This window comes from Scardinius erythrophthalmus (genome assembly GCF_964197995.2).
Source record: "Scardinius erythrophthalmus genome assembly, chromosome: 3".
Lineage (NCBI taxonomy): Eukaryota > Metazoa > Chordata > Actinopteri > Cypriniformes > Leuciscidae > Scardinius > Scardinius erythrophthalmus.
The window spans coordinates 39,576,649-39,591,985 of NC_138223.1; the positions used below are offsets into that span (position 1 = coordinate 39,576,649).

Consider the following 15,337-nt stretch of genomic DNA (forward strand, 5'->3'; position numbering starts at 1 on the left):
ATGGCTAGTGATTGCATTGTGTCAGTGACTGTCCTCACAAAGATAGATGTACAAAAAGTGGCCGCTCGGATAAAAGAACCAGAGTCAGTGACCAGAAACAATGTTCAGACTGTTCCAGTTTATGTCCAGCTGGCAAACGTCACCGCAGTGCATGGCTGACTGCAGTGCTGTGCTTTAGAACTCAACATTTTATTAAAGGTCTGTCTCTTCATTTAAATGCAATGTAATAGTAGTAGTAGTAGTAGGATTGTTGTATTTAAAAGTTGTTATATAAAGATATTCACAATTAATATGTTTTTATTTCTGGAATAAAAGGATACTGCCCAATTTAATGTAGCTAGTTAAGTTTTGCTAATTGTCACAATTTCCAAGGAAGATGAAGAAGGATTAAGTAGCAACAGTCTTTAATAAAGTAAAGCAAACACAGGTAGATCCGAAGGTAATCACAAACTAAACAGCACGTAGACAAACAATACCGGACAATGAAGGAAACAAACAGAGGGACTTAAATACACATTGATAATGAACTCAATGCAGACAGCTGTGCTCATTACATAAATCACCATGACAACACATAGTGGCGGGGACCTAGGGCTGAATTCGAAATCGCCCCCTAAACCCGCAATCACTAGTCCCCACGTTAGTCCACTAATACAGTTCACTTGAAGGAGTGAATGAAAACGAGTGAGTGAATTCGGACAGCCGTTGAGCATACATCGGCAGTACACTCGTTATTGTGGTGCATTGTGGGATTGAATTAGTGCACTCGATAACGTCCGCTATGGTTTCGGACACCACTACAAATTCCTGTCCCCTCAAATAATTGACCATTTGACCATTAAACCCCATTTGAGGGTATAGGGGGCAATTTCGGATTCAGCCTAGAACAAATAAAACTAAAGATAAACAAACTAAAAGTCCATGAAAATGAAACCAACTAAACATAAAGGTTACAGAACGCCCCCCTCTGGGAAGCGTTTGTGGTCCGACAATGAGCAGTGTAGCCGAAAGGTATGGTAGATCCTGGTAGAGCCAAAAAACTGAAGGGACCGGGTGACAACAAAGGCCCTGGAGGGCAGTGCAGAGGCGTAACCTCAAAAGTCTGCGGCACAAGCAGGGCAATTTCCAGCCAAGCTGGAGCTGGTGGGACGAGAAAGCATGGTGGTGCCGATGGGACGATGATCTCGGGTGGAGCCGGGGGAGGGAGGAGCCAAGGCGAAGTTGGAGCTAAGGCCCTGGAGGTCTGAGGTGGAAGACAGGAGTCGACAGACCTTGGCTGAGCTTGCGGAACTAGAAGTCCACAATGGATACTAACAGGTAAGAGCCAATAGAGGAGCCGAGGGACTGAAGGGCACCATCGTAGGCGGGGTCGAGGGACCGACTTGTCTGGGCAGAGGAGGTGAGAAACAGAGGCAAGTTGGGTGTATTCTTAACGGCATAGCAGTCTCTGAGCTGGGTTTGGCCAGCGGACTGGGTGGAATTAACAGCGGGAGGCTGTCATCCTCATCCAGCTCTTCTCTATTTCCCACCGGCTCATAGGTAGAAGTCCGCATACACACCTGATCAGACTGGGCGACTACTCTCAGCTCCGGGACAGATGTGGGCATTAACTCTGGCATCAGCTGAGGGTAGAAACACCACAGACATCGGAGGATCGCCTCTCTCCACGTTCTTTCACTCATGTCAGGTACATCAAGGGGGGGATAATAATTGGCTTCAGTCCAATACAGAGACTTTAGTGTCTCATCGTTAAGGTGAGTTTTCACAGCCAGTTGACAGAATCAGGCAGTGTACTCCAAGATAGAGAGATTGATCAACTGGGCTGCGATATCCATTTTCTTCACTTTTGGGTCCAGTATTCTGTCACAATTAGTTCCAAGGAAGATGAAGGATTAAATAGCAACAGTCATTAATAAAGTAAAGCAAACTACTTACACATAACTGTTAGACTAGTATCCTGTAGTGTAGCTAACTACTTTTTCAAAAGTCGCTTGACTGTCATTGAACTACTTTTTATCATGATGTAGCTTGACAAGCTACATTTTCAAAGTAGCTTCCTAACATTGGTCCATGAGAGTGTGATTGGCAAGATAGGACATTAGATCTCGCTTTGACCCAAGAGAATGTGTGAAACATAAAAAATCATAGTCCTTCACTCTGAAATAAATTGCAGAGAGGTGTCACTGTCCGACATTATCTCAGATCCAACCAGCTGATTGATGCAGCGTGTTTTCAGCCTTGTCATCAGCTGCTTTAATTGAAGTCCAGCATTATTTACAGCCTGACTGACCCGGCAATCTGTCCAGTGTGTGAAAGCCGTTTTGAACTGCGACACATGAATATTGCATACAAGTCGGCGTTATACGATTTACACTTTCCTTTGTTCTGATGGTGGCATCAACAACATCTGGGTTGTATTTCATCATCATAGATAAAATATTTGCAGATCTAACGAACCGTTTGATGGACTGCATAGATGCATGTGACAAAGTTTGTGTATGGGAGAGATGTTCAATGAGAATTTTTTTAGAAACAATACATCAGATCACCAGGAGCATCATATAAGGCAAATGCACTACGAATGATAGCATGGTTATAATAGCACTTGGGTCTCTGATTTATATTAGAAATTATATTTATATTAGAAAATTGTTATATGGATATTATTGAGCTCCAAACCTAAAGGAGTTAGACAAAAGTATATACATTTTCCAGATTATAATTTTTTTTATATATGGGTCTTTGTACAGTAATATATTGCAAGGGGATCATCAAATTTGGGGTCTGTGGAATCCAAAAATAATAAAAATATATATAAATATGATGTCATATATTTTTGGCCATATTTTTGGGTGGAATTATTCAAACATATAACAGTATCATACTAACAGGCAGGAAAAAATATAGATTTTTGTTTTAATTTAAAAAATTTATATAGGATTATAGGGTGGTGAAAATATTTTTATTTTTGGATAAATGGGTCTTTATACATGAGAATATTATATTTATATTTTAGGAACAGGGCCCCTTGCAAGGGAATTGTCATATTGAGAGTTTGTGACAGCAAAAACTTAATTAGGGGATTTATGAATGGCAGTGAAGGGATGCAACTGGCATTGGTAGGTCACTAGACATGGCGGTTGTAGTATGTCCGAATTTCATACTTTTTTTTAACGATCCCGAAGTAAATTCAAATATAGCACCACTCAGACAGTATGTGATTTCAGACGCAACCCCGGTCTTTGATTTTAGCGCGTGGATGGGATTATCCCAGAATGCTCCCGGTGGATTTTCAGATAAAAAGTCACTTCAGATTAAAGCATCTCCCAAGTAACCACAAATTTTAATATACCATCACTGAATTTCAGTAACCTGGTCAGTCTTGGAAACTGAAAAACTGAAAACTGTCCCCGGTGGCGTGTTTGGGAGTGCTATTACTTTTTTGAAAGGGATTTTGTGTCATATCGCCAATAACAGTCCTTGGCTGGAATTGCAGATTGCCCTTTTGAATAATTGAATTGAGTCCGTAAGAAGAATGTGTTTTTTTTTTTCCAAACACTGGAGGACCACTACTGCAAGGCTTCAAGAGATTCTTCCTACAACTGAAACAGACAGAGTAGCATATTTATTTTGTTTGTTTGTTTGCCTGCTTGCTTGCTTGAGTTTGAAGAACTTTATATTTATTCAACTCTATATTTGAGCCCACCACTGTTTTGAGTTCAGGCCCAAAATTTGATTTTGCAGTATATGGGAGATATGAGTGGAAGGATAGAGAGACAGAAAGACTGACAGTGTGGAAGTTTATTGAGGATCTATTCTTCTCTCCACTCCCTCATAGTTAAACCCAGAGAAAAGCTTTGATTTCCCCTGAGAGAAGAGAAAGTAGAACACACACACACACACACACACACACACACACACACCCTCTGTCCAAGTTTATGTCCTCCGTGCAAGATGTGGTCCGCTGCCCTTTACGACAGTATTGACAGTGACTATGAATGATTGCATAACGGGATGAAAGTAACACAAAATGTCTTTAAAGATATTGTATTGCTTTCATGTATTTTCACATGGATGACTTTTATTTTAAAATATAATAAATAGGTTACTTACTACTATATCAGCCACCACACCAAGACGAAATCGTTCTGTTTATTGTAAGCACGCGCTTCAGTTTTGGCGTCTGTCGCTTTAAATGCTCGTGTTATTTTAAAGCAGGATGGATTCTGATTGGCTTGACATTCATCACCTGGGGGAAAAATCGTTCACGATAGGCTAACTTTTCTTTCTCTGTGCTGCTATCGTGTTCTGGACTCCGCTATTCTTTTATACTCAAAAAAATACTTATAGAACTATGTCCTTAATGTTATATTTATCATCCTTGGTTTGAACGGGCCTTTAGTCCACCCTGTTGTCGAACATGCTAGACCATTACAGGTAGGGTGACCAGATGAGATTGGCTGAAATTCGGGACGGGGGGGGGGGGGGTTGGGGGTTTGAGAGAGTGTGTTGCTTGGGGTAGTCCTACTATTAGACTACATAGCCTATAATAAGATGAATTTTCAAACCTGAACCAAACATATTTGAATCAAACATATAATAATCAAACATATAAAGATCAACAGTCTGTCATTAATATTTAGTCTGCCACAAAAAAACAATATTAAAATCATGAACTCAAATTTCATTGTGACCAAAAAAAAAAAAAAAAAAAAGACTGTTGTAACTGCGTAAATCAGACATTTCAGGCTATAAGTCTAACGCTAATAAGCCTTATGCCAAAATTATTATTATGACGAAATTGTCGGTCATTAAATAAGAAAACTAAATAATTGTGTAGATGATTTGCTTTGTGAAACCCAACATCAGACATTAGGCCGAAATTTTTTTTTTGCACACAGTGCCGCGACCGATCAATCACTCCTTTACTGGCTGCCTGCACATTCACTGTCCTCGCGGCTGCGGCAACTCGCGCTCGCTTATCAATGCATTTTAATTCGCGCCTACGGTATCTTTGTTGAACTTCAAAAAAAGAAAAAGAAAAAGAAAAAGATGGTGCAGCCAATAAGCAGCCGGCGGGGGCTGGCTGCAGGACGACTCAACCTCCACGGACAGTTTTTAATGTTTTATCAGACAATATAAGAATTTGCTTTAGTATAATTTTCGGGACAATTAGGGCCGGATTCGGGACAACAGCTTAGATTTCGGGACTGTCCCGAATTTTTCGGGACGTCTGGTCACCCTAATTACAGGGTGTAAATATAACATCTAAATAGCTGTAGATTTGTGATGGGAAATTGTAGGGTCATTCATTGGCTTACCTTGAATTTTTAATGAATATCTATTTGTAATATATTTTTAAATTTAATTACTTTCCTATTACATTGTCCATGCAGGCAATGACATAAGTATAGGTTTTTCAGATGTATTCCAAGTTTTAGTGTCAAACACTGAAAATGCATGTATGAATGAATTAATGATGATAATAATGAATGAATTCATGCTTCTTTTTTTCCTCAGGGACAAAAATCTGCTTGCAGAAAATGAACCAATGACTTAATAATGGAGTGGCAATGGTTAAAGGTTTGAAGCACACACTTTTGAGCAAGGCACTTGGATAACAGCATCTGCCAAATTCTTCAAACTTTGAGGTGTTTTGAGTGTACATTTTTAGACACGACCAGCAGATGGAGCTCATGTAAAATCCAAGTTACTTCAGGAGGACAGTACCTTTCTCCATGTCTAATATTCACTACTGCTAACTAACATGTATATAATTAATCACACGCGTATTCTCATATCAAGAGGGAAATATAATGGATGTGGAAAATAAATATGCAAAATAACTTGAAATTGGCTTTATGCAATTTATTTAAAAAAACGTACAAAAGCACACTGGAAAAATAATATTTTGTTAGGTAACCTAAAAATATACTTCATGTTTTGACACACGTCATGTAAAAAAAAAAAAAAAAAGATGTAATATGACTGAATTTTAATACACCACACAAATAACATTAAAGGGTCTGATCAGACAGAAACTGTGTAACTGCACGTTAACATTAAACATTGTACAATAATTTAAATACACTCATTATAAAACCTTTTAAATATAGTTTAAATACTGCTTGGAGTAATGATGCATTCAGTGTTTTAGTCATACAGCAAGTGAATTCTATAACAAAACCTCTTTTGTCGACAACATCTGCGTCTGCGGTTACTGGCAGCCGGCCTGCTGTTTTCAGCTCTTCTGTGATTTCCCATTAACTGCATGAGGCCAGCTCTCAAATCCCAGGATTTTGATTGGGCAGTGCCGGGTCATGTGACAGGATGGAATTCCACTTGCAGGGACTCTGGAGTTTCCAAATCCCCCGTTCTGTTCTTCCCTCGCTCTTCCGCACTTTCATTTCTGGCTTTAGGCATTATGTGTCATTGGGCAATTGGACATCTTAAAAGTGAAGGTGTTATTGATGTTCTTGCTGTTGCAAAACAAACAAAAAAAGTCACATTAATATAATGCATATATGAAATGTACGATAAGTGAACATTAACCTGAGCATTAATGACATTAACTTTTTAATGCCTAACTTTGGTATAATCTCTAGTTATTCTTAAATCATGTTTAGGGTATATATGATAACACTTTACAAGACGTTTTCATTAGGTAACATTAGTTAACGACTTTAGTGAACATGAACTAAGAACAATTTAATGAAATGTTAATTTCAACATTTACTAAAAAATTATTCAAATCAAAAGTTACATTTATTAACATTAGTTAATGCACTCTGAACAAACAATGAACAACTAACATTAACGATGATTGATAACAATTGCACTGCTCATTGTTAGTTAATACATGAACTAATGGTAACAAATGAGACCTTATTGCAGTGTGGCAAATATTGCCTGGTATTATTTGATTACCACCGATTAAAAACAAAGTGACATAATAAAAATGACGGTACCTCTTCCAGCAAGACTGCAGGTTCTTTCCTTGCAACGTGTTTGGATCCAAGCAGCGCTCGATGCCTTTACTTGAATTATTTGCCTGTTTTAGTGTCAGTCTGCAAACATTGAAAACACATCAAATTAATTTGATTCAGTGTCAACAAAGTTGATATGTGTATCATATATGTGTCTACTTAGCAACTGTGTGAAACGCAAGGTAATTTATGGCATTTTATTTAATTATTAAACAATTGAATTGACTTTTTGCCAATAAAAAAGAGAGATTTACTTGATAAGCAACAATGCATAAGATAGTAAGACTTGTTTTAAGAGAATGTATCTTTAATTCAAGTGTATTTTGCACCTGTTTTCAGTATAAGCCTGTTAAAAACACCCTTAATGTTTTAATTATGCATCAAGCAAAATGCATTGCATATACCTACACTGCATATGTTTAATATCACATGCATATATTATGTTTTATCACATGCAGGTTAACAGATTGATACTTACATGATTTCTACTTTGTTGCAGTATGGTCTACTGGGTAAAATGGAGAACTCTTCAATAGTATCCTTTCGGAGACCTTTCCTCAAATTTTCCACACACCAGCATCTGTCCCGTACGTCAGCTAGAACCGTTAGGGAATAACATTGAAAGATTAATTTAAAATGCATGATTCTGATTCTGCACACACACACACACACACAAAAACAGCAAGACTTCCAAAATAAATAACACGCATTAAACGGTAATTGTCTTACCTCCGCTAAGCTGAATACAAACTACTGCGAGCAGCAGCAGAGGAAGGACTTTGGGTAAAAATGCCATGACTTGTTTGCTAGAGGAAAAAATAGATAAGAAATGCTCCAATGGTTTGATGAGCTTTCAAAGAAAGTAGAAAGTGCTGCTGGAGCTGAAGTGAAAGTGTGAGGAGTGAAGCCTCTCCTCTGTGTTTTATAGGCCATGGAGGGAATCCCACTCCCACATCATTTCCCAGCAGTCATTCAGTTTACTATACACTGGAATTTCCAAAGTTCTGCCTCTTGGAGCTGAAGTGAGGGAGTCAGTGCAAGTGATAGAAAGGGGAGGGGGGGATATTGAGTAAAAACACAGCTCCAAATAAATGTAGGATAGAAATAAAATGTCGACTTTTTGATTTGCAAAGTAAGATTAGACAAAATCATTGATTCTATATTTACAGAATGTATATATACTTCTTAATGCTGCATTATTTATTTATTTTAGTCAGAAAAGTTATATTTCTTCAACCGGAATACATTTGGTCACGCCAGTAAAAGTCTCCATAAAAGCAATGATTCAACATCCTAGCGGATAACATTCAGCGGCATAATGACGCATATCAGTGTCAGATTATGTGAACGCTGCTGCTATCTGACATGTTGAGGCCGATACCTTATAATCATGATGTCTGACAGAAGCTAAATGCCTTTGGGATTTTTGGGAGATTTTGGGGTCATTTCCCACATTAAATGCAAACTGCATACTATATGGGAATACATTTAGTCCAGAACTTTATCTCACTCCATATAGAAACTTAAAGGGTTCTGTCAGATGCTTCATATCTTGAACCTTTTAGGGGTTTCCATCATGGGATCGTTGGAGGTAACGCATTACAAGTAACATGAGTTGTGTAATCAGATTACTTTTTTCAAAGTAACTAGTAATTAACTCATTGCTTTTAAATTTACAACAAAATATCTGAGTTACTTTTTCAATTAAGTAATGCAAGTTACTTTGTTTTCCCATTTATTGAGTGACAGCTCTCCTGTCCTCATGTTGAGATTAATCGTGAGTAAGTGCTGAGGTGTTGTGTGCGCTGTGTGAACATGATGCTATTGTAGTTCTAGACTACATGTGAGCATGCACTTACTCATCTAACTTCAACAAAAACAGATTCAAGTTCCTCAGATGAAGAAAAACCTACACAAACCTGCAATAATTAAATATGTTCAATAATACAAATATACTTTGTGTATTTAGTCTCACTTTAGTCTCATACCTTTGACAATCCAATTCAACTACTAATAAGTAAAGATGACTTAAGATAAACATCACATTGTCGCATGTGCTGTGTGTATAATCCACAAGACGAAAGAAATTAAAGCAAAATGAGTTTTAATGCACAGTAACACACTAACATAACACTATCAACATCAACGCAAGACCAAGGACTGAAGAAACTGAGGTCTTAAATACAAAAGAATGGCAATCAACAGAACAAGGAACAGGTGGGGAATAATAATAAGGACTAAGTGGTGGGAAAACTAGGTCAAACCTAGCCTGGCAAGCAAGACCTACATCAAGATGTTGGGTCTGGCAACTCACCATAGACGCGGTTTAATCCGGGGGGCGGGATAAACGGCTGTCTATCAAATTCCCTCTGCACGCAATAGGACAGCGCTTCACCCAACCAGAGCGTTTTCCCAACAGCGGAGCTAGTTGATAGATTCAACTTTTGCCATATCTGGCGGGCAAAACTACGAACACATCTTCCTTTTTTAAGAATGACTTAAGTGCCGTTCTTTGCTCTTTTCTCAAAGAAGAACTTAACTCCAAGTCCTCCAGAGTCGCGGCCAAAGCCGATTCGAAAGACTGTTCTCCAGTAGCAGGGAACCGTCGCAACTCTGTCTTCATTATGTCAAGCCCGCCCAGCCTACTCTATACACGATGTGATTGGCCTGACCCAATTTAGGTTTTTCCAGCTCTGAAAGTTAACGGAGAGTTGCTAGACTACCCTGGCTGCAAAATAAATTTTGCTGCCGCTAGGGTGCGTCTAGATTTCTAGGCTAGGTCAAACCTACTAAAGCAACAAGAACTAAAGAAAAACAGAATCTACACGTGACACACATTTGTGTTTTAATTTAAAGTAGGTTGAGTTGAACTTTGTTCTCCTGCATCTTATTCTTCTGTCATCCAGAACGGCAGCACAGCTGAAAGGTTTGTTTGAGCGGCGCCCTCTACTGTACAGGCGTGGATGTGCATTTCCTTCAGTCTGAGGCTTATTCATTTCAATTTTTGTGTGAAAGGGCCTTTACATTTACAAACTTGTTTTATAGATGAGAAAAAGTGACACAAAAGTAATGTAACGTATTATTTTTCATACAAAGTAATGCAATTAGTTACTTTTTTAGGGAGTAATGCAATATTGTAACACATTACTTTTTAAAGTAACTTTAATTCATTTTTAATTTTAATTCAATTGTATGTTTAATTCCTAAAATGTAATTAATGAATTGTATGAATTCATTAATTAAATTAAACGATTGCATAATTCTTTCATGTATTATGCAATCATTTAAGACATTTCTCCTTATAAAGAACCTTTCCGGCATAAACACAGTTTATGTCAGAACCACACAGTTTTGGACACTACTGACTTCCATTATATGGACTAAAACATATTTATCAAAATATCTTCTGTATGATTTAAAATTTTCTGTGGAACATAAAAGGTTTGGAATGACATGAGGGTGAGGAAATAATGACATGGGCTAATGTTCATTTTTAGGTGAACTATCCCTTTAAAGGAGAACTCCGGTCAATTTTAACATTGAGCTCATTTTTTTTGTAAATTTGGAGTGCTGTCAATACAGAGAACAACGACAAAAATCGGTGTTGCCTACACCGTGTTATCCTGTTTTTAAAATTTGCACCCTGTTGACTTCAATGGGGCAAGTTTTAAACCTGCTTTTAGCCTCTTAACATCCTTGATGTGTCATTACAAGTGCACAGCCAATGTGAGTGATTCCTTCAGAGTCAACAAGCGGTGGTGAATCTGACTGCAGTAGATGTGAAAGATATGAATAAAAATGATGTTATTTCAGCCAGCGCAAATACCTGTATTTACATCCTGTTTTCGGTCGAAGTCCACAGTAGTCGACTGTCGAGTTCGGGCGCATGATCGTACGTACTAAACCTATGCGTGTGAACTCGACAATCGATTACTGTGGACTTCAACCGAAAACAGGAAGTAAATACAGGTATGTGCGCTGGCTGAATAAACATCATTTTTATTCATATCTTTCACATCTACTGCAGTCAGATTCACCGCGTGTTGACTCTGAAGGAATCACTCACATGACCTGTGCACTTGTAATGACACATCAAGGATGTTAAGAGGCTAAAAGCAGGTTTAGTACTTGCCCCATTGAAGTCAACAAGGTGCAAATTTTAAAAACAGGATAACACGGTGTAGGCAACACCGATTTTTGTTGTTGTTCTCTGTACTGACAGCACTCCAAATTTACAAAAAAATGAGCTCAATGTTAAAATTGAGAGTTCTCCTTTAAGGGCACTTTATCCTTTGGCAACATTTTGCCAAAACAAACAATCATAAACTGCCTACATACTAACCTCATTGAAGAATAATGTTTAGTTTCTGCAATGTCATGTGCTATACAATACGTTTGCTAATGCCAGAGCAGTAACAAGTGTCTTTTAATCGTGCAACATGAATCAAAGTCACATACGAACAGGTCATTTCAGTCCACTCAACATCACACACATGATATTTTTGAGTAGTTGAGTAGTGCTTTGAATGAACCCTATAATATTTAGTTTATGACACAATGATTTTAATATTTGTACTGAAATATGCTTTTTTATTGTAAGTTGACTCTCAAATGTGTGTGATGTTGAGTGGACTGAAATGACCTGTTCGTATATGTGACTTTGATTCATGTTGCACGATTAAAAGATTATATGCTGCCATAGCACAGCACAACTTGTTACTGCTCTGGCATTAGCAAACGCTCATAAAACAAAGCAACATGCTTCATAATATACTGAGTACTGGCGGTTATCCACAACATGACCCTGAGCTCTGCTCTTCTCCACAATACTTCAAAACGACAGAAACTCTTTCACATGTCAAACATAACTCATCATCATTAAACATTAACAGATGTTTCCCTTCACTCAATAACACATAAAATAACACTTAATTTCAATGTTTACTCTCCATTTACAAAGCATGGTGGGAACTAACAATGGTGTCTCTAAATAAAACTACATAATTGAACTAATTCCTTTAAAATAAATAGGTAGCCTTCTTTTCTTCATTTTATCAGCTTAATCGGTTCCTCGCTTTAAAAAAAAAAAGGAAAATGTATCACTGAACCAAAATTTTTTTAATTAAAATCACAAGCATGATTAATTTTTTACACTGGAGCAAAGAATGTCCACCAGTGAAAGCTAATGCAAGGTTTAAACCATGATATGAGAAAGCGTGATGAGTAAGTTGTTTTGACCTATTTTTAATGGATGAGGCAAGAGACAGGAATGCAGATATAGAGAAAGCACATGCTGTCTTAAATTACTGTAATTTTCCTTTACACCGTTTACCATTTTTCACTTGTCAATTGTTACTTGTGTATATCCTATGTATTTAGTGGTTTATATATTTTTATCAATTTAATGCTTTCTTGCAGAATATAGGCAATTCAACAACAAAACAAAAAAAGACCCCAAACTTTTGAACGTTAGTGGAATGAATCTAAACTGAACCAAGCTAAACCTGATTTGTCTCTCATCCCATCATGCATCATTGCAATAATACACATAATACCTGTTCATGAAAGAATTTCCCATGGCTGCATTGAAACTGTTTCCCATAGGATGTGGAATTGTGGTGAAAGTACGAGAAAGGATTTAAGTTCAAACACATTATGTTCTGTTAGATGGTTTTATTTAGCGTTAGATAAGTAGGGAAAAACCTACATAGCTCACTTTTTTAATTACACAGAGAGACTTGTTGCAGACCACTCAACTTTTGCAGAGTCACTCTGTGCATATGTTAATAAAATCAAGATTCCCAGAACTTAAGGGGGAGGATATGCCATTGCCACAAAAAATAAAATAAAATAAATCAGGACCTGGGAAGAACGCCATTCTCTGGAAGTCGTGATCAACTCATTCGCCCAGTATGCAGACTGACTATCAATGTGTGGCACAAAAATCCCCTTACCAGTGAAGGAGGGAATCCAGAAAAGCAAAAGAGAGACATACAAAAAAAATAAGAAGGCATGTTTGAAGATTGTGAAATAGCTTCGCTGTCTGACTGCTCACTCTGGCCATTGAACTCTAAGATAGCAATCTTATGTTTACATTGTCGGTAACTTCATCCACTTGTGTGTTGCAGTGATTCAGTCCAGGATGGTTGTGCAAGTTTTATAAATCTGCCTGGCAAAAACACAACATTCTTTTTTGGTGAAATAAATCATGGCCCAGTGTGTCTGAGAACTGCTGTGACTTAGGGGAAAACGAAACCTAACTAGTTTGTGTTTAGTAGAACATGCTGACTGTAATTGCTTGCTTCTGTTGCTCTTTTTTTGTGCAGTCATTTAATGCAAAAATGATCGTATTATTTGCATTATCATTATTTTACATTCATTAATATAGTCTACAGTTCATTTAACTGCACATTTACATTTGTGATTTTGCATAATGCTTCAAGAGTTCTCACAATGGAAACCTGCTATTAAATAGCAAAATCTAAACAGTAAAATTACATATCTTTTAAAATGTCATTTATTCCTGTGCATTATTACTCCAGTCTTCGGTGTCACATGATCCTTCAGAAATCATTCTGATATGATGATTTGCTGCTCAAGAAATTTCTGATTATTATCAATGCTGAAAACAGTTGTGCTGCTTAATATTTTGGTGAATACATATATATATATAAAAGAAACAGGATTCTTAGATATCAGAGATATTAAAAATATAGACTTTAATGCATCAAAATGTTATGCAATAAAAATATGAATTTCTTCAAATCTTACTAATCATAAACTTTGAACGGTAGTGTATATATACAGCATCGCGATATTTAAATGTAAAATAGCTACTGAAGATAATTCATGAAACAACAAAAATGGAAAATGTTCAACCATTTGGCTAACAGAATGGTATTTAATTTACAACCTGATATTAATTAAACCTATTCTATAGTTGTTGGGATGCATCCCTTGTGACAACTAGCCCCCATTTCTGCTCAAAAATCACAAGATTTCATATAAAAATATAGGGATGTCCCTGAAGCCAAATACTATGTTCGGAAAAGGTATGACACATTCTACGGAGCCCCTAAAGGGACATGGTGATGGAAAAAAATATATTTTATATAGTTGGGTAATTATATTGTATATAATTTGCAGGCATCATGAAGCGGTTTTGAAATCGCTTTTGAATGCCCACTTGCTTTTTACTTTCACTTTCTAATTCGCAATCTCGTATAGCAGCGGTACTGCCCACACATTTCACAAGATAAGAAGTCAATGTCAATGATGCTCAGGATCTGTTGTGCACCAAATCCTCCGCCATCGTCCTGTCAGTCATCTCTCCTTACTATCTTCATAACTGAAATCTGATGTAATGTAATGTAACGACTACCGCAGCAAGATAAACCATGTCCCTTTAGGGCCTCCGTAGAATGCATTATTCATTTTCCGTGCCTTTCCAAAACCGGATTTAAGCTTCGGGCACGTCCCTATTAAAATGAAAATAATTCATTGCAACCGTTATGATTATTGCAGTACATTCATGAGGCTGTGACTACTAGCTACTCATCATATCACGCACACGTCTTCCGGCCTGTTCTGAGCGAGTGTCGCCCCGCCGTGTTGCGCTTGTGCGAACAGCCAGTCCAGAGGCTCCTGATTTGAACTGTCCGGGCCCTTTGAGTCTGTCAAGGTTAGTGATTCGTTGTCAGGTCCATTGAGAGCCCAGGGCTTGTGTGCCAGTGACATGCTGGGGTATTTGGCCATGCGTAGCGGTGGCAGACGGGAGCCCTGGAGGGGCCCGCTGAGAGGGTAGGTCGGTTGGGACAGCTCTCGTATGGAGTCCATGTACTCATCCAGACTCTGCTGAAGCTCGCTTTCCTGGAGCTCTGCGATCGTAGGGAGGAGATCCACAGAGGTCAGGCTCCTCCTGGGCTTCATGCTGGAACTGAGAGAGCGTGTCAAATAAACACTGGATTCAAGCCTGGTTTGTTATAATTTCACTACTATAACTAAACCATGAGAAGAACGTGTTAATAACATTCCTCTAACATTAGTATTTTGTTTCCTGAGCTTGATCAGCTGTGAACCGAAGAGTATCCGTATCATCAGGAGATTTATTTCCAGGCTGTTAGGATTTCCAGGCTTGTTGTCATTGTGTTTGTTTTTGTGTAAGTTTGATTTTGCCACATTAGCCGCGTTTCCATCAAAATTACCCAGAAAATTTTTTCCATGCAGGAACTTTTTTTTTCCCCAGACCTGTTGCTGTTTGCGTTTCCACCGCGGTCTAAAGTGCCATGAAGATTATGCAGATTAGTCTGGTGACATAGGCCTGCACGCTACTAGCTTAATAAAGCCTGAAC

The 15,337-nt window shown here is 37.9% G+C and overlaps 2 protein-coding genes across 4 annotated transcripts in view; both read right to left on the reverse strand.

Annotated features, from left to right (window-relative positions):
* Positions 1–5,847: 5,847 nt before the first annotated feature.
* Positions 5,848–7,970, reverse strand: cxcl18b (chemokine (C-X-C motif) ligand 18b). Its single transcript, XM_081361481.1, has 4 exons — positions 7,716–7,970; positions 7,465–7,582; positions 6,969–7,067; positions 5,848–6,479 (listed from the first exon to the last, which is right to left on the reverse strand). Exons 1-4 carry the CDS (start codon positions 7,780–7,782, stop codon positions 6,416–6,418), a joined length of 348 nt encoding a protein of 115 aa, XP_081217607.1. The 5' UTR covers positions 7,783–7,970; the 3' UTR covers positions 5,848–6,415.
* Positions 7,971–13,681: 5,711 nt separating this feature from the next.
* Positions 13,682–15,337, reverse strand: part of LOC308688454 (uncharacterized protein) — a 30,148-nt gene continuing 28,492 nt past the window's right edge. For all 3 annotated transcript variants that reach the window (XM_081361487.1, XM_081361485.1, XM_081361486.1), the window contains one exon: positions 13,682–14,922. In XM_081361487.1, the coding sequence (XP_081217613.1) occupies positions 14,544–14,915 (372 nt within the window). In that variant the 5' untranslated portion in view covers positions 14,916–14,922 and the 3' untranslated portion in view covers positions 13,682–14,543. The remainder of the gene's footprint in view (positions 14,923–15,337) is intronic.